A 27,443-nucleotide genomic window follows, 5' to 3' on the forward strand; every position below is an offset into this window, starting at 1 on the left:
GGTGGGAGTCTGGCACTCCTAGGAAGAGGGGGTTTTTGATGGTGCACAGGCAGCCACGAGTCGGTCACAAAGAAGCGAGTCGAGAGCTTGTGCTTACCGTTCTAGAAGAAGCGACGTCAAGCAGCTTCAAAGAAGTCCATCGTCAGAAGCCGAGGCATCAGCATCGGCAGCGCATTGACATCGGTTGCGGACCACACATGAACTGAAGGGTGTAGTGCATAAGTGATCTACGGCAGCATGTGCACGTCATTCGAGACACTACCCAACCCGAGCACCACCTAAAGAGAGATTATGCAGCTGATGGTGGGGCAACATCAAATTTCATGAGTTGTTTTAACAATAACAGAAATATCTATAATTAATACAATTTTAATATTAACAAAAAATGTCTATCATGGACAAAAGAACCATTAAAAAAATTTAGTTATTTGATAAATGTAAATTTTTTTATTTTGTATATGCGTATTATTATGACCAATATACTTACTTAAGCACTAAATTTTGTTCCGTTCATAATGTTATCTAATTATCTCTTCAATATTTTTTAATCTTATAAACATTGTTTCATACTTATGTTTAATATTATCTTATACATCAATTTGTTTTCTTATTATCTCATAAATATTTTATTATCAGATACTTATAGTTAGTGTTGTCTCATACATCTGTCTGTCATCTCATTATTTTCTAAATCTTTTGTTGTTTCTATTTTCTAAATCTTTTGTTGTCTCGTAAACATAATTTCATACTTATGTTTAGTGTTATCTCATACCTCTCTGTTTTTTCTCATAAATCTTTTGTTATCTCATAAACATTATCACATGTTTATTTGTTATCTCACGTATATGCCTATACAATGTTTAAACATAAAAGTAAGTGTGTATAATGGTAGTAGAGCTCACATCCAGCATACGTTCGTTACGTACACAAAAACACCATACAGAACTTGCACTGGGGGCAAAAGAGAATGAGAGAGAGAAAAAAAAAAGTTAGAGAGAGATAGAAAGGGAGGGTTGCCAACACTTGTTCAAAGAACTTGAAAGTCGGGAAAGTGGCAGTTTCAAATGGTTACCGTCAAGAAAACAAGTTGGATTGCGGCCTATTTGTGGTTGCAACTAATGGATCAGCTTTAATTGGCCTTCAAATTCAAGACGGACCATTGTTTTCACATCTGAATGGTGAAGATAGATTCCGGTTGCAGCTTTTATATTTGATAATGCAGATATCAGGTAACGCCTTAGACTGCAAGTATTTTTAGAGCTCATATCTTTATATTTTTGAGCTGCTTGTTATAAGTTGCTAATTGTAGTGGTAAACTTTTTTATGAATTGGAGTCTTTAGATGAGAGTTTTATAAATTGATGGAGCCCGTGATCAGCTCACTACGGCCCGTTTGTTTTAGCAAAATCCAATGGTCCTACGGTCTCCTCGCCAAAAGCTCCCCGGCCCAATGATACTATGTTGAAATTGGGTTATGTCTGCCGAAGAACTGGTATTATGTAGAAGTTTGAGTTCTCTAAAAATTTTGGAAACCTTAGTTTTTAAAAATTGGTGGGCTACTTATTTGAAAATGTCCAATTCCCTTAGGAATTTAACAACAAGTTAGTAGGTAAATTAGAAAATTGGTTAAGAGAAGGTTCATCCAGACGAAGCAGAGAGTGCAGAGAAGGTTTACAGTTGGCCTATATAAAAGGAAGCACACAATTCCGAAATATGGCCTTGGTAGTTGCGCAGGGAGAGTGACGAAGCAGAGAAGGTACATCCAGACGGGTTTTCTGCTCCCTCTCTGAATTTCCTTTTTCCCCAACAAGTGAAGAGATGCCATTTTGATGTGCAGTAACATTCTCTCGTCTGAACGGATGTGCTTTCTTCTGTATTTTCGCTTTCTGAGATGAAGGAAATTCGATTTCGTTCCTTTTATTCTTGAGGAACAGCGACAAACCCCAATACCCTCCTAAGGTTTCTGTTGATTTCGCTCCAAATCTGAGGAGCAAAGTGGGAGCCAGCAGCCTGTCTCATCCCCCCAGCCCCGAAACTCTGCAAGCAGGAGGAGCCAACATGGATTCCTGGATTATCTTCTTCCTCACCCATTTCACCATCTCGGTCTCTCTCATTCTTGTCGGCCTCCCACCTGGAATCGGCAAGTAGAACAAGAAGATCCCACCTGGCCCAAAAGGACTCCCCATCATAGGCAATTTGCATCAGCTTGGCTTAAGATTCTTCGAGGTCGAACCCATTTTGCGCAAGCTAAGAGCACAGTATGGCCTTGTCTTCAGCGTCCGCTTTGGCCCTCGGACGGCCATCTTCGTGGCTGCCAGGGGCGGAGGGAGGGGGTGGGGGTCGGGCCATGGCCCCGGTGAGCTCAGGAATTTTTTTTTCTTTTTTACATTAAAAGTATCAAATTTTTTTAGTTTGGCCCGACCGGTCGCTCCTCGTCGCTCGTCTTGGCCCAACCCTAGCCTGGCCTGCAAATCGTCTTGGCCCGACCCTAGAAAAAATCCTGGCTCCACCCCTGGTCGCTCTGCCCATGACCTCGCGCACCAAGCCCTGGTTCAAAGTGGCGCAACGTTCGCCGGCCGGGCTCCAAACAGCAATCAGCACAACATCAGCCCGCTACGGCCCCTTGTGGCGGCGCCTCTTCCGCCGTAACCTTATGGCCGAGGTCCTCAGCCCCGCCCGAACCAAGTCCTTCGCGGAAGGCCGTGAGTGGGTGTTGACTCTTCTGTTGGGGAGGCTCAGGACCGAAGCCGATGCAAATGAAGGCATAGTCGTCCCGGTGAGGATCTTTCAGCACGCCATGTTCTGCTTGCTTCTGGTCACGTGCTTTGGCGAGAAGGTAGAGGACGACGTGGTCCAAAAGGTGGAAACGGCACAGCGCACTGCGCTTCTAGCCTTTGGGTGATTCAACATGCATCTTCCCCATACTCGGCAAGATCTTCTTCCGGCAATGATGGTGCGACCTGTTCTGTTGTTGTCACGACCTAATTTTTGTTACCATTTTTTTTTTTTTATAATAACGAAAGCAACATTGAGTCAGGAGAAAAACCAAATCAAATCAAACATTTATTGATTTCAACAATAAATACACTTGGACCCAAATAACTAAAGTAATCATAATGCCCAAAACCGAGGTAGTGTCGAGATTGCCAATTTCCGACCATTACAAGACTGAGGTTGTCACTCCGAAAGCTTAAAATCTATCAAGAACTATATGTAAAGATAGAAAGAAGGGTCATAATTCCTCTGAGTATGCAAAAATCCAACCTAGAATGGAACATGGCACAACAAAATAATATTTGATTTTGTAATATAAATTCATATAAGGGCCTTATGAACCACTACCATAAGTTTCCAAATCTTGACACATATTGCAGTTGCGACTCATTAACAAAAACGAAGTGTGCACAACCTCCAAATTTTCATAGGCTTCTAACCGTAGTTTTCTGGCAATATCATGGTCATCGTGCCGAGCGACAACAGAAATCCCCGTGGGCACAACTCACGGGCAGAACACAACATATCTTCACCAAGCGATCCAACAGAACGAGGGTACTTACAGTGAAGCCTCCTGATTTATCCCAGATCGCCGCTGCATCAGCATGGCCCCTCTAAGAATCCGGTTTGAGGGACAATGGTAGCTCGCTCCCCAACATAAACAAAACAAAACCCCGGGCCGCCCAATGCCGAGTGGACCCTTCAGTATAGACAAAGGAGTGTACGACAACAGTGATCTCACGTGCGCCACTACTTCTCAAAACAAAACCAAATACTGGGTAAAAACACAAGCTCGCACTCGCATAAACCATTACACAAAGACCATATTTCGCTTTCAAATTTCAAATGTGAAGGTTTCTCATCATTAAACATCTTCTATCACCTCTCACAGAAACCGCAATTAGGCTAAGTTTTCCTAAACAACAAAAATAAGTTATTTTATAACGTGATTTAATGGCAACAGAACAAGTTGAGCATACATGCAACAATACATGGTATCTCACGTTCAAAAATTTAAATAATAATATTGTAATCATATATAGAAACAGGGATATCTCATAACCCTTCCTCTGAAATTTTAAACAAAACTAAGGGTATTAACGAGCAAATACAACATAACATTTCGCTTTTTCACCGAAATTGCAACCAATTTAATCAAAACCCCCTTTTTGCAATTTTTTAGAACTTAGGGGGTACTAATACGCTATTTCGTTTGAAATATGCGGCTGTTGAAAATAAAGTTACTCAGTATAAAAGCTTTTTCGAAAATTTCGCTAATGACAAAACGTTCAAGCCTAACCCCCTTCTCATTTTCACGTTGGCTTTCTCTCTCTTCACGAGAGCTCTTCCGTCGTCTCGTTCGACCGACGGTGGCTTTCATGGGGAAGAAGAGATCGCCTTCCTCCAGCGGATTCCGACGCCACGGTTCCACATGAGCTCTCCTTCATCTCCTCCTCGTTCGTTCGGCGGTGGATTTTCCACCTATCATGAAGGAGGAACAGAACCAGAGAGGGCGGAATCTGTCTTTCTCTTTGGCATTCTGCGGCGTGGAGTAGAGATTGTGGAAGGGACCTTGAGGATCCCTGCTCCCACAGACGACAGAGAGAAGGAGGGCCATCGACCTTTCCTTTGTCCAGCGGCAGCGGTAGAAACCACTGACCCAACCAGAGAGTGAAGCTAGGTTCCGTCGGAATACTAGCGGAGCGGTCGAGGGCGACTGGACTCTCACTTCATTTCCCTCTCTCTCTCGACATTCTCCGGCGACGAGAGGACCAAAGAAAAAAAAAGGGAACGGTGAACATATCAGAAAAAAAAAAAGAAAATCGAACGCCCCCATAGGCCACTGGAGTTATATTTCGTGGTTGCGTGAATCTCCGAGGGGGGAAGAAAAAAGCTTGAGGCAAACAGCGACAACAAGGAAAACAAGAGTCATTCCGTTTGGCTAACGTATGCAAAAATCGAACCCTGCTGTCGACGTTAGTGGCAGAAACAGAGGAGTCGAGCAGAGGAGTCGAGGGCTTCGTTCTTCACGGAAGAGGAGGACATGACTGGGGTTTCTGTCTAACGCTGGAGATTCGAGGACATAGCCGACTCTCATAGTATCATCCTAATCATTCCCCCTTATTATTTTCACAACTACGCCATTTCGTTTCATCCATGCTTGTATGATTTCATTTTCAGGAAATCCATGATAGTTAGAAACAAGAGTTCTGGTATAACATGAAATCTTCAACTAGTATAATATGCGCATAAATATCTATCCACTAAAAACCAAACAGAAAAACACAAAGGCTACATGTGGGTATACATATATAGTTCCTTACGCATATTTATCTATGAGCAGTCAAATTTATAGGGACTACATGATGCATTCATAGCTAAATATTCCCATACCCTTTTCAAATCCAAGATGACTTTCCACCAACCTAGCGCTGCAACAATAAGGGATGATTATTTTTCAATCTCTCTCAAGGAAATCAATCACCCGTCATTTTTCTTTCCTCTTTCTTTCTTTTCGTAACTGCTCCCTCTATGATTTAATTGACAGTTTCCTTTTTATGTAACCGTCAATTAAATCTACCACTTATAATTCCTTCTTAATTTTAACGTTTCAATAGTTTATGGAAACCAAATACAATCAGGAATCTTACATCCTCCCCCCTAAAAAGAAATTTCGTCTTTGAAATTTGAGTGTACCTTATTGAAACAATTGGAGATAACTCTTTCTCATGTCCTCTTCTGGCTCCCACGTACATTTTTTGATGCCATGATGCTGCCGTTCTACTTGAACTAGTGGGATGTTCTTCTTTCGCAACACATGTTCCTTTCGGTCTACAATTCGAAGCGACTTTTCTTTTGTTGTCATGTCCTCTTGCAGATCAACTTTTTTGTAGTCTATCACATGTGATGGTTCAGGTATATACTTCCTTAACATCGGCACGTGAAATACTTGATGAACATGGCTATGCTGTGGTGGGAGTGCGATTCGATATGCAACTTCTCCAACTTTTTCCAGAATCTCGAACGGACCAATGTATCTTGGACTCAATTTTCCCTTCTTTCCAAATCGAAAAACACTTTTAGTGGGTGATATCTTGACAAATACATGATCTCCTGCATCAAAAGCCAACTCTGTCTGTCGTTGGTCTGAGTAACTCTTTTGTTGACTCTGAGCAGCCAAAAGTTTCTTTCGGATCATGTTGACTTGGTCAGTGTAGTGTTGGATTACTAAAGGATCATCAATTTTGTTGTCTTCTATCTCAGTCCAACATGATGGTGATCTTTAAGGTCGGCCATAGAGAGTTTTAAATGGAGCCATTCCAATGCTAGAATGAGAACTGTCATTGTAGGCAATTTCGACCAACTTTACATATTTATCCCATTCACCCTTACATTGCAAAACACAAGCTCTTAACATATCCTCAAGAGTCTGGATTGTTCACTCAGACTGCCCATCTGTTTGCGGATGAAATGTTGTAATCAGTTTCAATTTTGTTCCCAACGCTTCCTGTAACCTTCCCCAGAACTTGGATGTAAATCTTGGACCTTTGTCGGAGATGATTGATTTAGGGATGTTATGCAGTCTCACAATTTCGTCAACATACAATTCAGCTAGACTTTCCAGTGATTGCGAAATCTTGATAGGAAGGAAATGTGCAGATTTAGTTAGACGATCTACTACTACTCAAATAGCATCGTGTTGTCGTCGAGTATGTGGTAACCCCACTATGAAATCCATGGTAATGCCTTTCCATTTTCATTGAGGAATTTCTATCTGTTGCATCAAACTGGTTTCTGATGTTCCACTTTAACCTGTTGACACACCAAGCATCGTGAGACGAATTCAGCAATCTCTTTCTTCATTTCTGGCCACCAAAAGTTTATTCTTAAATTTTGATACATCTTGGTGCTTCCCGGATGTATGGTGCATCTCGTTTTATGTGCCTCTTCGAGCAACTTGTTTTTCACCTCTGGATCATTCGGAACCCACAATCTTCCATTGAACCATACAGATCCATCATCATCTTCAGAATAAGGAGTTTCTTTCTTCTTGTAACACTCATGTCTCAACTTTGTATATTCAGGGATTTGTTTTTGTTCCTCAATAATTTCTTCAAGGAATCTATCTCTAATTATTCTGGCACACTTCACCTTTCCATTTTCATCTCGTAATGGATGCCATTATTCAAAGTCTTCCTCCAAATTCCATGTTTGTATTAACGGTCCAGCAGCTTTAGCAGGCGCTTTTCTACTGAGTGCATCAGCTACCACATTAGTCTTTTCTGGATGATACTTTATCTCAAAGTCATAATCTTTGAGATATTCCAGTCATCTTCTTTGTCTTAGATTCAATTCCTTCTGCGAGAACAAGTATTTGAGAGATTTGTGGTCAGAAAATACTTCAAATTCCACTCCATATAGATAATGCATCCATATTTTTAGCGCAAATACAACAACTTCTAATTGCAGATCGTATGTTGGATAGTTCTTCTCGTGTTGTTTCAGTTGTCTAGAGGTATATGCTATAACGTTGTCGTTTTGCATAAGCATCGCTCCATAACATGTCCCCGAAGCATCGGTATATACCACAAACCCTTTCCTTCCATTTGGCAATGCTAGAATTTGGGCACTGGTCAAACTGTCTTTCAACAACTGAAAACTCTTTTGACAGCCCTCAATCCATGTAAATTTCACTCTTTTCTGTAACAGTTTAGTCATTGGGGTTGCAATTTTCAAGAAATCCTTAATGAACTTCCTGTAGTAACCTGCCAAACCAAGAAAACTTCTGATTTCTGTTACATTAGTTGGTGCATTCCATTGTTGTACAGCTTCTACCTTGACCGGATCAACTGCCACTCCCTCCTTAGAGATTACATGTCCCAAGAAATTCACTTTGTCTAGCCAAAATTCGCACTTTGAATACTTGGCATATAGTTGATTTTGTCTCAATATTTTAATCACTATCTCAAGATGTACTGCACGAGTCGGTCCCTAAGAAGCGAGCCGAGTGCATGTGCTTACCATTCTAGATGAACGACGTCAAGCTGCTTCAAGAAGTCCCCAACCGAGCAGCGCGCAGAGAGAGAAGACGATGCAAGGATGAAGGGCTTTCCATCCGACACGAGTTCAAAGAACTTGAAAGTTTGGTAACTGGCAGTTTCAAACTGTTTCCGTCAAGAAAATAAGTTGGATTGCGGCCTGTTTGTGCTTGCAGTTAATGGATCAGCTTTAATTGGCCATCAAATTCAAGACGGACCACTGTTTTCACATCTGATTGGTGGAGATCGATTCCGGTCACAGCTTCAATCAGATTTATATTTGACAAGCAGATATAATATAACGCCTTAGACCGCAAGTATTTTTTGAGCACATATCTTACATTTTTAAGCTGCTTGTTATAAGTTGCTAATTACAGTGGTCAACTTTCTCATGAATTGGAGTCTTTAGATGAGACTTGTACAAATAGATAGAGCCCGTGATCAGCTCTCCAATGATACTATGTTGAAATTAGGTTATGTCTGCCGAAAACTGGTATTATGTTTAAGTTTGAGTCCTTTAAAAACTTTTGGAAACCTAAGTTTTTAAAAATTGGTGGGCTAATTATTTGAAAATGTCCAATTCCCTTAGGAATTTAACTACAAGTTAGTAGGTAAATTAGAAAATTGGTTAAGTAAGAGATTAGTGATCCTAAATAGGTTTAACATATGCTTAATTATGACTTAAATATAGATTAACCTTAATTAATAGTGAATATTGGCGATGTGAACCTCATTTCAGTCATACCCGTAACATTTAATATAAAAGAGTTCAACATTTAAATTTTAAGAATTGTCGCAAGGTTACTGCCACTGAAGATCTTGTGCCTATTGATAGCTCTATCACCCAACCAAAGAATGATCATCTAAATTATCATCTTTTGTGTTCGTTACAGCTATATGATTCTCTCATGGCTTATGAATTTGGTCAGTAAAGAGATTGCAAGTAGCATTGCCTACAGAACTACTTCTCGTGGTACTTGGGAAAACTTAAGGGAACGATATACGCAAAGTCAAGCTTTAAGCATATATGAAATTCAAAGTTGCATATATATGGCTTCAGCAAGAAACTATGGTACTTGGGAAAACTTAAGGGGGCGATATACCCAAAGACAAGCTTTAAGCATATAGCAAATTCAAAGTTTTATATTTATGACTTTAACAAGAAACTATGTCTGTTGCCTCTTACTTCGCAAAAAAGAAGGCTTTAAGGGAAGAACTAAGTTCCTATATGACCGTACTCGATGTTCTTGTGGTGCAAAGAAGATTTACCTCGAGCAGCTAATTCGATTTTTAATGGGACCTATCTTTTAGAAAAATGACAAAACTAAAAGAATGGTCATAGAAAAGCCCTCTTTTTCAGAAAAAAATTAGTTTTGTAGTTCAAAAATAGGACAGCCATATTAAACTACAAAAAGGTCCATTTTTTTGAGGAAGATGTCAACGAAAAGAAACTAAAAAAAAAACGAAAACACGTTTCTTTTATGATTTTTTGGGCTTTTTTTTTGCATTTTCTATTGATGTATTTTTCACTTTCACATTTTTTGCATTTTATATTTGCAGTGTTCTAGCTTTTCAAACTTTTTAAAATTTGCTGAAATTTTATCGAAAAAAACAATTTTACCTTATGATACCCATATAAAACATCACCATTTAAGACCTAGAAAGGTGATTTGTAATTATGCTTAAAACTAATACCATCAGATCAAGTGTAAATTTTTAAATTCAAATCTAATCTGATTTCTTAATTTAATGTTAATGTTTTTCCTATCTGACTTTTTTTTTTAAGTATTTCACTTCGATGTTCAATACAAATTCTTCCATTGATACCCTAACTAATGTGTGGTCCTCCTAGAGTTGTCTATAATAAGTTTTTCATTTTATTGACATGGGAAACCACAATGAGCCAAGAAACTTTGTCCCTCTCTCTCTCTCTCTCTCTCTCTCTCTCTCTCTCTCTCTCTCTCTCTCTATATATATATATATATATATATATATATATATATATATATATATATATATATATATATATATAAACTGCCGAACAATATAAATTTCCCTATGCACTGACTTGATGTATTTATAAGCAAATTTTAAATAATCCCAGCATAAAAAATGCTGTCTTGTTGGACAACAAATAAAAAACCCATTTGAAGTAAGAAGAAATATCAAAATGTTGGGACATAGCATGTGTTGGATCGTACCAGCACATCAGATCAAATTGTGTGCTCACTTCCAAAGTTCCAACAAATCACCAAGAAGGTATTTTTGAATTTTTTTTTATAAATAATGTGTACTTTAGACTTTCTCAAGCTTTTCACAGTCCTTTTTACCCTTTTAAAAAGTTTTTTTCACTTTTAATGGGGGGTGTTTTGGTCATTGCATAGCCTGTAAATGATTTTTTTTTTTTCATTCACAGGTTTATGCACTATGTCACCTGTGTGCGGGGTACGGGTGCTGGTGCCGGTGCGGTACATCTCAAAAAAATTAGGTGCGGCGGTGCGGTGAAGATATTTTATTAATATTAATAATATTATTATTATTATTATTAATTTTTTTTAGAAATTAAATAACACAATTAAAATTATACATTTTATGGTAGTGGAAAAAAATCAAAAAAGAAATGTTTGAAAAAAAGACAAACAGATTGTTTTATGAAAGCCATCGTTTTTTTTGAAAGAGAAAGGAGAACATATAATATATCTATAGATGTATTTAACTTAAATGTAATGGCTGGCGGGTGAGAATGGTGGATTTGATTTTATGGATTTTGTATCTGATTTTTTCTCGAAATCAGATTTAGATCCAAACCATAAACTTGGTTTAGATTTGGTTTCGAAACTAGATCCAACCCCCGGGTGCGGTTTGGGTGCGAGCTCATCAGCGGGTGTTGGGTGCGCACCTGGAGCGCACCCGCACGGGTGCGGGTGCGAGCTCACCTGAAACGCACCCAGGTGACCTAGTTTATGCACGTAACCAGCTTCCCCAGCGTATGCCATTCTAACATTGTTAGGGATGAAAATGAAACTTGATAAATTTTACATTGTGAAATAACCAAAAATACCCTTATATTAAAATGCTAAAACATGTGTTCCCATGTTAACATCGTAGCCTTCTTAGATTTACTTATTAATTTTAAATATAAAGACCTCAGATCTTCATTAAGACGCATTCGTTTTTCAGCAGAGAATTACCACCACGATGCAGGTGAGTTGACAAGGTTAAGTGCTCATGCTACTTTTTAGAGAGCAAGATGGTAATTTTTCACTAATGTAAGTTGTAACAGTGAACTTTACAGAAACTAACTTTTAAATCTTTTCAACTGACGAAGAACTAACTTTCTCGTCTTTTCAAAATTAACATAGAAAACTGAGCTGCATTTTTATTGTCCAACTCTCTAGGACATTTGTTCATAGAGGTATGGCCCGCGTAGCCTTTAGAGAATGAAAAACTTCATAATTTTTACATTCATTTCTCAAGGTGAGAGTGGACTTTATATATATATATATATATAATTTTTTTAAGTCAGATGGCTACCTCTATAAAAGAACAGATAGTTTTTATTTTGTGTTGCTAAAAACGTGCCAAAATGTGTACTTAAACAGTCAATGACAAAGCTGGGGACTTGTTGATTTTCTTCCTTACAAAAGCGGTGACGTTATCATGAAGTAGCAAAAGGAAAATAAAAGTACCAAATTAACATAATGAGCGCTTGAATTACATTTTTCCCTTTGGAATAACACAACAGGTCTCTAATCCAGATTAGCGTTTAAAATCCTAACGATGTGTTTGCTTAGAATATGTTTGCCTTCTACTTGTTATGTGAAAGAGGCCACTTCTTATTTTATAGATTAATTCGATTCGTTTACGGAGTTGAGTTTGCATAATAAGTAATCGTTAATTTCGTATCGGGTCCCTTGGTTCCTCAGAAAAATATTAACACGAAATAAGTTTTCTAAGCTCTCCCACTTGGGGAAAAGTGGCCAAACATTGGTTAACCATTAAGCTGTTGAAACACATTTATGTCCTTAAATTTCTTTAATATCTGATCGCGTAAATCCATGTCCATGACTATATGATATCACAATTCAGATCCATAGAAAGAAGGAACCACACAATTCCGAGATGTGACCTTCGTAGATGCGCCGGGACAGTGACGAAGCAGAGAAGGTTCATCAAGACGGGTTTTCTGCTCTCTCTCTCTCTCTCTTTCTCTGAATTTCTTTCTTCCCCCGTATGTGAAGAGATGCCATTTTGATGTGCAGAAGATTCTTTCATCTGGACGGCTGTGCTTTCTTCTGTGTTTTCCCTTTCTGAGATGATGCAAATTCGAGTTCGTTCCTTTTGTTCTTGAGGAACAGCGACAAACCTCAATACCCTACTACGGTTTCTGTTGATTTCGCTCCAAATCTGAGGAGAAAAGTAGGGGGCAGCAGTCTGTCTCATCTCCCCAGCCCCAAAAGTCTGCAAGCAGGAGGAGCCAACATGGATTCCTGGATTATCTTCTTCCTCACCCTCTTCATCATCTCCGTCTCTCTCATCCTTGTCGGCCTCCCACATGGAATCGGCAAGAAGAAGAAGAAGATCCCACCTGGCCCAAAAGGGCTCCCCATCATAGGCAATTTGCATCAGCTTGGCCTAAGATTCTTTGAGGTCGAACCCATTTTGCGCAAGCTAAGAGCGCAGTATGGCCCCGTCTTCAGCGTCCGCTTTGGCCCTCGGACGGCCATCTTCGTCGCTGCCCATGACCTCGCGCACCAGGCCCTGGTTCAAAGTGGCGCAACCTTCGCCGGCCGGCCTCGAGCTGCGGGTTTCGCCCGCATCATTAACAGCAATCAGCACAACATCAGCTCAGCCAACTACGGCCCCTTGTGGCGCCTCTTCCGCCGTAACCTCATGGCCGAGGTCCTCAGCCCCGCCCGAACCAAGTCCTTCGCCGAAGGCCGTGAGTGGGTGTTGACCCTTCTGTTGGGGAGGCTCAGGACCGAAGCCGACGCAAATGGAGGCGTAGTCGTCCCGGGGAGGATCTTTCAGCACGCCATGTTCTGCTTGCTTCTGTTCATGTGCTTCGGCGAGAAGGTGGAGGACGACGTGGTCCAAAAGGTGGAAACCGCACTGCGCACTGCGCTTCTAGCCTTCGGGCGATTCAACGTCTTGGGCATCTTCCCCATACTCGGCAAGATCTTCTTCCGGCAACGATGGCGCGACCTGTTGGAGATCAGGCGGAAGCAAGAAGAGGCCATCCTGCCCCTTATCCGAGCCCGGCAATCCGTAGACGAGAAGAATCGCTTCTGCTATGTCGATTCACTCCTCTCTCTAGAGCTTCCCGATGGCAGGAAACTGGACGAAGGGGAGATGGTCACGCTCTGCAACGAGTTCCTTAATGGCGGCACCGATACGACTTCTACGGCGGTGCAATGGGTGATGGCCAATTTGGTGAAGGACCCCCAAATTCAGGGGAAGCTCCACGAGGAGATAAGGACCGTCGCTGGCGAAGACGGAGAGGTGAGCGAGGAAAGCGTTTCACGGATGCCTTACCTCAAGGCGGTGATCATGGAGGCTCTTAGGAGGCACCCGCCGGGCCACTTCGTGCTGCCACACACAGTCACGGAGGAGGAGGTGAGTCTCAATGGCTACTCTGTGCCCAAGGACGCGACGATCAACTTCATGGTAGGGGAGATGGGGTTGGACGAGAGGGTATGGAAGCATCCTCTCGAGTTCAGACCAGAGAGGTTCCTCCCCGGAGGCGAAGGAGAAGACGTGGACATCACGGGGAGCAGAGAGATCAAGATGATGCCTTTCGGCGCAGGTAGAAGGATCTGCCCGGGGATGGGCCTAGCCATGCTGCACCTTCAGTACTTCGTGGCCAACATGGTCCGTGAGTTCGAGTGGTCGGTGCCGGACGGAGAGCCGGTGGACTTGACCGAGAAGGTGGCATTCACGGTTGTGATGAAGAATCCATTAAGGGCGAAGATTCAGTCTAGGAAGTGATAGAATCTTTGGTGATCGCCGTTCACAAATAGTTTATACTCTTTAAACTAGTGAGACATGATGATTTAAAATATATTAAGGTTCGAGCTTGCCGTCAGTGTGTTGGCATAGGTAGTATGTTTCATATAATGGGCGTTGCCGTTCGCTGCCCAAGTATCCTTGTGTCGTTTATGTTGTAAAACAAAAAAATGTGTGAATAAATGTCGTATTATTGGATGGGTTTATCAAATATGCCTAGAATTGAACACTAGTTGTCGAGCTCGAGTTTAGTCAGCTTGAGCTCAGCTCGACTAATGAAACCTCGAGCTCGATTTCACTCGATCTCGAGAACAGTTTAAGGCTCGAGTTCGACTTGGCAGTTACATGTTGAGCTCAAACTCAACTCAATTATTTGAACGAGTCGACTCATGAATTCGTGCTCGACTCGTTAAGCAAATGACTTAGTTCGAACTCGTTTATGAGCTGAGCTTTAACGAATCGAGCTCAAGCTCGAGTAGCTCGACTCGTTGTTCACTCCTAGTTGACTGGTTGAATTTATTACTGGGTTGGCCTAACCCCAGCAAAAGTAAGTTTTGGATCGGACCTCTTTTTGAAAAGATTCAAGGAACCGGCCAAGTTGAATCTAATCAACAAGGCAAGTTTTAATACATCTTTTTAATTTTTGGCACAATAAATAAATCCTCAACCGTAAGATTCAATTAACTAGAAGAGATCGGGTAATATAACCCACTTTTGTTAAAACTAGGTTTTGTGAAAATCAAGTTTTTTTTTAATGAATTTTAGGAACTTTGGTTTTGTTTGGATAACGCCTTGAAAATTTTGGACTTTTGAAAACCTATTTTGTTAATGAGTTTTGCAAACCAGATTGTTTGGATGAACAAAAATGGGGTTTACATTGTGCTTTAGAAAACTATAGGAAAGTTTCATTAATACTATCTATAAGTACTTATTATCATTACTATTGTTATTTAAAAAAAAAAAATGAAAATGAACTGAAGAGTGCCACGGGGTGGTTTATCACTTTTGAAGCCACTATATATTATATACTGAGTCTACATGATGTGAGGCACATATCAAAACCATCAAAAGTATTCAATGGTTAAAAGAAAAAGAATCACGCCTGTGAATTAATTCGATAATCAAGAAAAAATGATTTCTCATAGCTTGATTTACAACTAAGGTTGTTGAAATTGTTTATAATAATAACCAAAAGAAATAAACATTACCCTTTCCCTCAAAACGTTGTTTTGAGTGAAAAAATACCCCCATCATGTTATTGAAAATGTGTAAGAAAACACTGTTTTGAGAAACTTAGGTTTTTAAAAACCTAATTTGTTGTTGGTCCTGACACCCTCAAAACAAAGTTTGAAAAGCAATCTCAAACCTAGTTTTGAGGTTGCATCCAAACACATCCTTTATTTTTACTTTTTTTTAAATTTTTGGGTGACACATCCAAAATTTGGTTTTTAAACAGCTTAAAAGAAACCAGGTTTTTTACTTCTTTTTACAAAATCTGGTTTTATCAAAACTGGTTTTCTTCGCACCGGCTCGCTGATTAAGGAGGCGATGTGGATGATTCTCGGCGACTTATTTTTATTTGGCTTTTGAGAGAGACAAGCCATCCGTCCAAAGGGACGGGCGACCACAATTTGCATACCAAACGGACGAGTTGAACCACTTCAAAAAGCAAAATTGCTTCCTGGAACCTTCCGATTTCCTTTTCCCCGTTTTGTATTTTGCATGTCATTTTTCCAAAAGGGCGGGTGACTCGCTGGCGGTCTGAACAATTACTTTTTTTTTCTTATTTCCCAATAAAAGTATTTTTTCCATATGAGAAACAACAAAAGGAGAAAAACTCAAGAAGAAATAAGTATTGCAGCAACTTGTGAATCCTGATGCAACGTCCCTAGGAAATAAAAGTACTTTTCATTCATTTAATTGCCATAACGTTTATAAATTCATAGCTAATATAGTCATCTTTTCACTGTCAAGGCCCTTAATGCTTAACTCTATATCGACCCAGTAGGGTACCCACGAAATCGGAAGATGAATCTTAAGATGAGCAAGAAGAAATGGGAAAACTCAGTCTTGTATTTATATTGGTGATTCTAACTATCGAGAGAGTCACCCAACTAACCAAGGTAATCCATCTCAAACAAATGGATAGTTGAGAGAAAACCTGAGAAAAAAGTGAGAACTAATGCTAGATAACAAAAATGTCTACCACTTTTTTTTTCTTGTTTTTCTCTTAACTGGATCAGATGACCCCATTAGATAGCTTCGTAAGTTTGAAAAGCCATAGTCACCATTGAATATATATATACATATATATATATATATATATATATATATATATATATATATATATATATATATATATATATATATATATATATATAAGAGAAGAGTAAGAGACATGAGTCAATATTGGAATGCGTTAATGTTGAGAAAGTGGGGATGACAATCACTGGTGCCAAAGATGAAGTAGGATACAAACGAGATTTGAGAAAGAAAATATATACACACACAAAGACAAATAATGAAAAGGAAAGGTGAGAGAAAAGATGAAGGCAGAGGGAAGAAGGTAATGAAAAGTGCGAGAAAATAAAGAGGATAAAAGGAAGAATAAAGCATACAATGATTTATGCAGTTTGGCCTCTATAGACCTATGTCCATGGATAAAAGCCCTCTCTCACTCTCACGTTATTTTTGAGGAGCCCTCTCATCCTTTATGCAAAACAAATGATACATACAAAGGATGCCTACAAATAATTGAAGAAAGAAATGATACACCAATCCATCAGAAAACAAAACTAGATAGCAAGACTGATAGCAAAACGCCTGCAATCCAACACAGAAGAAATTAAATACTAAAACCTGCTATCTTCTGGGGATCTACATTTCTGAAATCGACATTTCCCTCCTCTGTAGTTCAGGAACATCCTTCCCACTTCCATGGGCATCATACCTCTTCTAATAGACATAACCGTATTTGCACTTCTGCACCCAATAGAACTCGAGTTTTTCAACCAAGGTCTTCTACCCTCAAGCATTCCTTGAAGTCCTCTCAACCAACGCAAATTATTTCATTATTCTTTACCTTAATATTTATACAATTGATATAATCTTCAAGAGAGAAAGTTGAAGGATCATATTTATGTTTTGAAATTTGTTTTCATCTTATTTGGGTTTTTTATCTCTTCCTTGACAATAGCCAGCTGATAGACATGCTATGACTGCACCGGACCTGTTGGTTGGGTTCCCACTTTATTGTTTCCTTTTGATTATGTTTCCACAGTAGAATCGACAGATCCGATTGGTGAGATGGCAACAATATTCTTTCTACCAATATCACCAATGTTGTTTCCACTAACCGAAGCTTGCTCATCATGTATAGAAATTGTTGGCATCCAAAATGTTTTGTCAAGATATATGCAACTTGAATTTCAGATTAAATATAATGAACAGAGATTGATCTCCTTTAGCTATCTTCTCCCTAACAAAATGGATACATATTTCTACATGCTTGCAACGAATGTGATATACAGGATGTGCAACAAGGTGAGGTACCACACCCTGTTGCACCATAAAACGACTTTATTACTCTCGGCAACTCACAATTCTTTTAATAAAAATTTGATCCACATTATCTCTACAATTGCATTGGCAAGAGACCTATAGTCAGCCACTGGAAGTCTATGATTTAAGAGTCTGTCCAAGCAACAAGGCATACCATAGTAGACCTCTTGTTGTTTGGACAGCTTGCCCAGTTGGCATCACTGTAGGCCGATATAGATAGAGAGGAACTAGGCATGATGATCAAGCCATAATATAAAGTATGCTTCAAATATGGTAGGATTCTCTTGACAACATTCCAATGACCTTCAATTGGACTGTATATGAATTGTCACATCCTATTGATAAAGCCTATGTTAAAAACATGAAAAACAATAGGAAAGAGCAAACATAATACTCAAGCATATACATGGTTCGGCATTTTGATGCCTACGTCCATGGGAAAGGGAGCTCTCCTTTATTTCTCTGATACAAAGTTAGGGAGGATGAATCCTCAAAGGCCAGACCAGATTATGGTAAGAGAATCATGCAGAATTCTCATACTAAATAGTATAACGAATGGAGAGAAAGGAAACATGATAAGACATTGATTAGATACACCTTCCTAACAGAAAAATTAACAAATGGAGGCAATCCCTGTAATTCTGCTAACAATATCTCCCTCAAGTTGGTAGACCAATATCAATCTGTCCCATCATATACTTATGCTTTTCTTTCCCCAGACTCCTAGTGAAACAGCCAACTATCTCTCACTTCTAACACGTGAAGTGCAAATAGTGTGATCCTGAATTTTTTCCTCAACAAAATGACAACCGACTTCAACATGCTTGGTTCGCTCTTGGAATACAGGATTTTCCCCAATATGGATAGCTGCCATGTTATCGCACTTCAGTTCCATCGATTCCCTTATATCCAAATTCATATATTTGAGAAGAGCTTTGATCCAAATGAGTTCACACGTGCATACAGCCCTAGCTCTGTATTTGGCTTCAGCACTTGACCGCGCCACAACAGTTTGCGTCTTGCTTTTTCATGTCACAAGATTTTCCCCAATAAGTGTGCAGTATCCTAATGTTGATCTCCGGTCGTTAAGGTCTCCAGCCCAATCAGCGTCGCAGTACCCAGATATAGTAAGGGATGGACTTCGTTTCATCAAAATGCCCTTGCCTAGGCTACCGTTTAAGTATCTCAGTATTTTATGTGTTGCCTCGACATGGTTAGACCTTGGTTTATGCATAAATTGGCTGATAAGCCTGACTGCATATGTTATATCTGGACGACTGACTGTAAGATATATAAGCTTGCCGACGAGTTTCTGAAAACTTTCTATATTATCGACAGTGTTGCGTTCTTCTTTCTTCAGCTTGCAACTTGTCTCAAGAGGCATCTCTACATCTTTTGAGCCTAGATAACCGGTTTCTTTGAGGAGATCAATGATGTATTTTCATTGACAAATGAAAACACCTTTGTCTGAGCGAGCAACTTCAATTCCAAGAAAATATTGAAGAGTTCTCATATCCTTGATTTCAAATTCTTTGTTGAGATACTTATTTATCATATGTATGTACTCGGTATCATCTTCAATAAGTATAATATCATCAACATATACAAGCAGGATAGTTACCTTGTCATCTTGAGTGACTGTGAACAAAGTATAGTTTGTTGTACTTTGTTTGAAGTCATACTTGTTGAGAGCAAGGCTAAGGCGAGAGAACCACGCATGAGGCGACTGTTTGAGATCATACAGAGCTTTCTTGAGTATGCACATGTGACCGGGTTTACTTGTGACACATTGTGGGACATGCATGAATACTTCTTTGCTTAATTTGCCATGAAGAAAGACATTTTTAACGTCAGGTTGCAAGAGAATCCGTCGTTTTATGGAAGCAACGGCAAGAAGGGCCCTTACTGTATTCATTTTTGCTATTGGGGCAAAAGTCTCTGTGTAGTCAATACCCTCAGTTTGAGTGAATCCCTTTGCAACAAGTCGCACTTTGTATCGTTCTACTTCTCCATTGCTTTTGAATTTAATTTTGTAAATTCATTTGCATCCAACCAATTTCTTTTCCTCCGGATAAGGGACAAATTCCCACGTACGATTTTTTCATGAGCTCTCAGTTCCTCCTTCATGGCATCTATCCATCTGACATCTTTGCTAGCTTTTTCAAAAAAATTTGGCTCTTGGAGTTTGTAGGTTGCATGAACATAAGATTTATACTGTTCTGACAAGCCGTCAAAAGATAAATATTTTTCAATAGAATGAATATTGTTAGTGGCTAGATATGTATAATAATCACTTAACCTGACCGGAGGCCTGCATTGTCGTGAAGAATGACAAACTTGAGGAATATTAGTGATGTCTGAGGTAGGAGTTTGATTTCCTCTTTCACCAGCCACTTCTTGAATGTGCAAAGGCTGGTTTACCTCATTAATTTGCCGGTGAGGAACTTGATTAAAGATGTTGGTCAAGGGGCGAGAGATATTGCTTATTTCATCGGTGGGCAGAGAAGAATGTTCTTCTTGTTGCATATTTTCAAAGTATTTTTCAGACTCATAAGACTTTACATCTCGTGAGACCATCGTCTTTTTTGTAATGGGATCAAGACATCGGTAGCCATGTTTTTTGCTGGAGTATCCCATGAAAATCCCTTTGACTACACGTTTTTGAAATTTATTTCTGAATTTTTCCTGCAAATGGACATAGCACTTGCACCCAAAAACTTTGAGATGTCTAATGGAGATCGGCCGTTTGAGGAGGAGTTCAAGAGGTACCTTTCCATCAATGCTAGAATTAGGGATCCGATTGGATATATAGCTGGCAGTGCCAATAGCTTCATTCCAATATTTTTGTGGTAAAGTCATATGTATCATGAGAGCACGAGCGATGTTTAGGAGTTGACGATTTTTCCTCTCTGCAACACTATTTTGTTGAAGGGTTCCAATACATGTGTATTGGGGTTGTATGTCTTTTTTTCGCATAAACTCTTTAAGATGGTCATCTCTCCACCATTATCGGAATGAAGTTTCTTTATCTTGATTACGTGCTGAGTATGAATGAGATTATAGAACTGTTCAAATATATTTGGTGCCTCACCTTTATTCTTGAGGAAATAAATCCAAGTTACATGAGTCATATTGTCAATAAAAGAAACATAGTATCTATATCCGGTTTGAGATATCTTAGGAGCCGGCCCCCATACATCAGGGTGCATAAGATCAAACATTTCTAAAGATCTTTGTACAAATGATTGGAAAGGAAGTCTTGTAAATTTTGAGAACTCACACGCGTCGCACGCCCAATCTTCTGTGGTGAGGTGAGGAATAAGTTGTTTGTGCTCTGATTTGAAATATGCCCCAATCTAGAATGTCATATCCAGTACTCAGAGTTTTATTGGCTTTTGGTGAGAAGACTAACACAATCATCGTCTAGAACATATAATCCTCTCTGAAGATGACATTAAACAATCATTTTCTTTGAGTTCAGTTTCTGAAATGTCACGTCCATGGGAGAAAAAATTGCCAAACATTTGTGAGCTTGAGTAATCTTACTAACAGAAATCAAATTTGCAGCAAGTTTTGGAATAAGAAGAACTCTAGATTTTTTATTTCCAAAAAAACGTCATTTTTCCAGCACCCTCGACGTTTATGGATGACCCATCGGTAGTGATTATACAGGATATTTATGTAACGCCCTAAATGTTTAGTCTCGTATTGAAGATTGTGAGGGATCTTCAGAGGTGACGAGATTGGTCTTGAAGAACTTTTGGAAAAACTTTTCCAAATCATCCTTTGTAACCAAATTTGCCGAATTGATCACCTTCGAAGATGTGGTTGGTTTCTCTTTCTCGGGTCTCCCTATCATCTCCTAGCATCGTTCATGGGTGTGACTGATCTTTTTGCAATGAGTGCACTTGGTCTCATATTGTTTGGTCTGCGTCTTTGTCCTTCTTGAGTGCGAGAAATATACACCATTTTCTCATATTTTTCTCTTGCAACTTCATCTTTGGTGGATGATTTCATAACTCTTCTTCTGGATACTTCTCTTTGAATGATTTGGCAAACGGTGTTGAATGTTGGAAGAGTTGAAAGGTTCAAGATTTGGCTGTGTAGGGTCTCATAGTCGTCACAAAGACCAGCCAGCACTTTGAAAATTTTATCTTCCTTTAACCATTGTTTGAAGATATCAGCATCCGATGTGACTGGTGGTATTGAAGAAGTTCATCGAAGACACAGCGAAGACGTTCGATATAAAGTTGAACACCTTTATTTCCTACCATGAGATTAGCAATTTCACATTGAATTTGATATATTCGAGAAAGCTTATTTTGCTCACTAAAAAGTTCTTTTAACGACTCTCAAATCCCTTGGGACGTATCTTGATACATGAATATATTAGCTATAGACGGTTCCGTAGAATTTATTAACCATGATATGACCATATCATTGTCAGACTTCCATTCCTCATACCTGGGATCATTAGGTGCAGGCTGCTTGATTTTTCTGTTGATGTATCTCGCTTTAGATCTCCCACTGAGAAATAGACATACAACCTTGCCCAACTCATATAGTTTGCGCCATTGAGAAGAGTAGACGTGATCTTCATTGTGTTGCCATGCGGATCGGAGGATTTTGATCCTCTTGAATTTTCATCTCCTTGAGCAGGTCCAGTTTGAATTCCGGCCATCGTTAAGAAGAAATCAAGCGATAAAAATCACTGCCCTGATTGAATAGGTTCTCTCTCAACAAAAAAAGAAGGAAACAGAGCAATCAGGGAATACAAGGAGAACGGAAAGAAAATTGGAAACAACAAAAACCTGTGGCACTTGTAAATTATGTATCTTCAAAATCGACAGCAGCTGCGGCACTTGTAAAATGCCGGATGCAGGAAAAAAAACACAAGATGGTATCTGCTTGGCCAGTATGCAGGACGAAGTCGATTTTGGACTTCTGTCCAACAACAGAAAACGCCGGAGGCATGAATGCTGCTGAGCACGATATTTTTCTTTCCCTGTTTTAGGACTCTCTTTCGACAGCACTTCGGAACGAATCCACAATTTCGAAACTTGGGGAGACGGTGCTTCCTGGAATAATCGCCACTTGCCAACGCTGTGGCCAAAGTTTTTTGAATCAGCAGACAGCAGGAAGGGCTCACTCTCAACCAAGCTCTAATACCATGTTAAAAACATGAAAAACAATAGGAACGAGCAAACATAATACTCAAGCATCTATGTGGTTAGGCATTTTGATGCCTACGTCTACGGGAAAGGGAGCACTCATTTATTTCTCTAATACAAACTTAGGGATGATGAATCCTCTATTTATAGAGTATAGGCCAGTAAGGCTGGGCGTCGGGCCGGGCCGGGCCAGGTTTGGGCCGGGAAAATCCCGGCCCGGGCGGGAAGGGTGGCCCAGCGGCGGCCCGGCCCGACTCCCGCCCTCGGGCGGTCGGTCGGCCTCCGCCCTGAGCCCTCGGCTCGCTCCCGTGACCCTCCCTCTCTCTTCCTGTCTGCCTCTCCATCTCCCTCTCAGTCTCCCTCCCGTCTCCCTCTGCTCCCTCTCCCTCTCCTTTCCGTCTCCCTCTCCCTCTCCCTTCCGTCTCCCTCTCCTCCTTCTCCCTTCCGTCTCCCTCTCCCTCTCCCTTCCGTTTCCCTCTCCCTCCCTCTCCCTCTCCCTCTCTGCTCCCTCTTCCTTCCGTCTCCCTCTCCCTCTCCGCCTCCGTCCACCGCAGCCCCACTCGCTCCCCTCCCTCTCCGCCTCCGTCCCCCGCAGCCCCGCTCTGCTCCCACACCACCTCCGTCCTCCGCAGCCCCTGCGGCCCGCAGCTCACTCCTCTCCCTCTCCGCCTCCGTCGGTCCTTCCCCCAGCAGCCCCGGCGCCCCGCTCCATCTCCCTCTCCACTCGGCTCCCCCTTCCCGTGTCTCCCTCTTCGCGGCGGGCCGGGCCGGGCCTGGCTTTTGGTGGCCAGGCCCGGTACCCGGCCCGGCAAGATTATCGGGCCGGGCCCGGGCCCGGGCTTCAGGCCCGATGGGCCGACCCGGGCCGGCCCGATGCCCACCCCTATAGGCCAGACCGGATTATGGTAAGAGAATCATGCAGAATTCTCATACTAAATAGTATAACCGTTCCTTTGATGAAAAGGAAACGGGCGATATGGAAACGGTGAAAGGAAACATGATAAGGCAGTGACTAGATACACCTTCCTAACAGAAAAATTAACAAATGGAGGCAATCCCTGTAATTCTGCTAACAGTCTAGAAGATCAGCCTAGTCACAGTAGCATACTGGAGTGCTCCAACCATACTCATATACACTGTTGGATCACAAAATCTTACAGTCCAGTCTACAACTGTACCAAAAAAATATTGCTTCCTTAACTAGAAATTCCCTTTTAAGAGATGCATCAAAAATTTTAGTCACATGAGATTCTCAGATAAGAACTATATCGTCAACATAAACAAGGAGAACTATCATGCTTTCATTTTTTAATATATGAACATTGATGGATTGGTAACGCTACTGACAAAGCCACAGTCGAACAAAAAAATTCTAAGCTGAACATACCAAGCTCTTCAAGTCTGCTTTGGACCATACAAAGCACGTCTCAATTCGCAAACATAGGCAGATTTAGAAGCGCCATAACCGGGTGTATGCTTCACAAAGATGTTTTTATAAATGTTTCCATACAAAAATGCATTTTTTAATATCAAGTTGTTTAACTTCTCATTCTTTAACTGCGCAAGAGAACTGCACAAATACTAGCCAGTTGTGCTTTTAATCTGTCAAAAGACTCGCCGGACTTTAATTTGGTTTCAAAACTCATTTTGATCCAACAACATAACATTCATCAAAGGATCGAAAGGAACAAGCTCCCATGTGTGTTATATTTCCAAAGAGCTTCCATTTCTTTGTCCATTGCATTCTTCTGTCCATGATGATTGAAAGCCTCATTAACAGATTTTCGTTCAACAAAGTTCCCATTATATAAAGAATGCCAACATGCATACTTAGGGTTCGGTCTAATAATACCTGACATTGACTAAGCCACCATAGTCCTTCCAGATTGAGCATGGCAGTTCATTACCCCAATCTTGCAAACTTGATTCAATATTTTCATCCTCATTATACACATGTCATGCATCAAGAACTGGTTGTGAATCGCTGCTCAAGCAAAGACTTTCATTATTAACAACCTGCTTGATTTAAATGTTATTTTCTTGTTGATGATATGAAAAATCCGTTTGCTAGGACCCCCAACAAAAATATGCTTTGGGATAAAGACTATATTCTAAAAAGGCACAAGGCAAACTCCTGGGGTCGAACTTTGCTATAGTCACGCAATCGACACCCAAAAACTCCAATATACGGAATAGTCGGGATGTTTTCCATTGAATTGAAAATAGGATGACTTCATGTTGTTAGATGAAGATAGTAATCGGTTGATCAAAAATACACCCGTACTAAAGACTTATACGATGGTCAAGCCTAATTCAGTAATATTGTGGTGTTTTCTTCAATCAATCCATTTTACTTTTTAGTCTGCAGACAAGGAAATTGTTGATTCGTTCCAAGATTAGAGAGAGTTCGAGCAAATTTCTTGTTTGTGTGCACACTTCCTCCATTCGATTGAAAATTTTACAGTTTGTAGGTCAAACTGCCTTTCAACAGATATATAAAAATGCATGAAACATTAAAAAAAAAAAAAACTGACTTGTACCTTAAAGGATAAAACCATGTGAACCGATTGAAGTCATAAGTTCACATACTACAATCGTTGATTATTCATAATCTTTAACGCATCATTAGTGCCTTCATTAATGCTTCTATGTGATATATATATATATATATATATACATATATATAATGTGTGTGTGTGTGTGTGTGAAAATAGCATTTAATGTCTCTTTGGAGCTGTTTCATCATTTTAATTAGTCAGGTTGGAGTTGGTACTGGAAGATGACCAATGACAAAGATGGCTACTTGTTTGTCTCCCTTAGAAAAGTGGGCATATTATCATGAAAGAAAATCACACCAGATTAACAAAATGAGCCCTTGAACAGAAAGTTTTTTTTTTAATAATATGATAGGTCTTTCATCCATAATAGCATTTAAAATTTAAACGATGGAGCAGTCATTTCTGCTGATCGACGCCCTTGTTTGTTTGGAATATGTCTTTTTTCTGATCTTTGTCGACTATGGCCACTGGTTATGTGAACGTGGCCACTTCTTATTTTATAAATTGACTAAGTTATCGAATTGAGTTTGAAGAATAAATATCATTAACTTTGGCTCGACTCTCCTGGTTCTCCAGCTAGATATTATTAATTTTTATGCCTTGAATGACTAACGATTGATCATGCTGCAGTCAGTCAGTGAGAATAAAAAATAAGTTGTTCTAAGCACTCCCACTTTGGAGAAAAGTGTAGACCTTTTGGATTGAAGGTGTGTTTCGAAGGAACTTCGCTCTCTTTCAGGAGAAGGCTCCAGGAACAGCGATGCAGGGATGAAATACTTCATTGGAAACAGAAAACTTGTTTCGTATCGTATGAATGCCAACAATACTTAAATATGGAAACATCATTAATTTTTAGTTTTTCACATATGAGTGCCCCTTTAGTTTGAAATTTAAGCTTTGAGTGCCCCTCAACCAGAAATTTTTGGGCTCCATCACTGTTCGTATGAATGTGCATGGATTTTAACTTGCTTTTGTTTTGTAGTGCTTGTCTGCCTTTTTATTGTCTTCTTCTTGCTTATTTTTGAACGCATTATTATTTTCTTCAATAAAGTTTGTGGTCTGTGTGTGTATATATATATATCTTTGTATTTTGACATCTATCGGTTACTCAATGTTTAAAAGTTCCGCTTATAGTATAACTACAGTTTTTATGTGATTTTTCATTATTTACTCAGCCACAGTTTTTAAATTTTTAGCTACCTGGCAGCTGGGAGATCATTTCAATTCTTCTGTGTCTATGTAATTAGTTTACATGTACTGTAATAATACCCTTTATTAATCAAAAAATAAAAGAAACTTCCCATATAAATTCCATATCCTATTATTTATACTTAAATCTCATTAGGTGCTTTTAGTGCTGCCGCTTTAGCAAAACACTCTCTAATGCAGTATCATAAAAATCAGAAAGAAATTAAAAAGCTGAAAAAATAGCAATAATATTAGTTTGGATAAGGGAAATGGATATAATTTCTTAACCAAAAAGAAGTGAAGTCAAAATTGGAAGACTGGGGACCATGTCAGCTGGGTTACAAGGTAAAGGGGTCTGAAGTATCAACAGTTGCACTTGGCCAGTTGGCCTTAGTCACTGCTGCCCAAAATGGTACAGGTCTGTCTAGATCTCCAATCCCTCCTGGGGGAATAAGCACCTTCCCCATTTTTATTAGGTGATAATTATGAAGATTCTTCTAACGCTAGTGGTTTCTTGCATTTACCAGTCAGTTGCTGATGTGCATTAGTCTAATATGTTTCCAAATCTACCAATGTTTTAAGCCGCTTTTCATTATTCCAATCATATAGATAGAAACAAAATATATGAAGATGTAAAGCTTAAACGTAAACCTTGAAAATTCTATGTTTAGATTCAATTATTAGCTGAAAAAAGAAAGCATGTTAGCTTCTGTTTTCATTAAGGCCATAATCTTTGAAATCGCTGTCGTTATGATCATGAATCAATAACAACAGATTTTTTGCCATATAAACGAATATACTACTTGAACCACATTTATATGGCGTAAATACAAAAGCGTGCATCACCATATGATACCATAATTCAGATCCAAAGATGTAGGTAGAAGGCAAGCACAATACTGCAAGGATCTTGTTTGGTTGCTATAT

The 27,443-nt window shown here is 39.8% G+C and overlaps 2 protein-coding genes across 5 annotated transcripts in view; both read left to right on the forward strand.

Annotated features, from left to right (window-relative positions):
* LOC116263114 (cytochrome P450 89A2-like) overlaps positions 1–14,236 on the forward strand; it is a 100,415-nt gene extending 86,179 nt beyond the window's left edge. Inside the window, exons 1-2 of one of the 4 annotated variants that reach the window (XM_050080143.1) lie at positions 1,739–1,755; positions 12,295–14,236. In XM_050080143.1, the coding sequence (XP_049936100.1) occupies positions 12,515–14,020 (1,506 nt within the window). In that variant the 5' untranslated portion in view covers positions 1,739–1,755; positions 12,295–12,514 and the 3' untranslated portion in view covers positions 14,021–14,236. Of the gene's footprint in view, positions 1–1,738; positions 1,756–12,115; positions 12,214–12,294 lie in introns of those variants that run through there. The other 3 variants (XM_031642717.2, XM_031642718.2, XM_050080144.1) reach the window with 3 other exon arrangements.
* LOC116262913 (cytochrome P450 89A2-like) overlaps positions 1–14,236 on the forward strand; it is a 49,173-nt gene extending 34,937 nt beyond the window's left edge. Inside the window, exon 2 of the mRNA XM_031642450.2 lies at positions 14,053–14,236. The gene's annotated coding sequence lies outside the window, so the exon portion shown is untranslated. The remainder of the gene's footprint in view (positions 1–14,052) is intronic.
* Positions 14,237–27,443: the final 13,207 nt, after the last annotated feature.

This window comes from Nymphaea colorata, chromosome 10 (genome assembly GCF_008831285.2).
Source record: "Nymphaea colorata isolate Beijing-Zhang1983 chromosome 10, ASM883128v2, whole genome shotgun sequence".
NCBI classification, from domain to species: domain Eukaryota; kingdom Viridiplantae; phylum Streptophyta; class Magnoliopsida; order Nymphaeales; family Nymphaeaceae; genus Nymphaea; species Nymphaea colorata.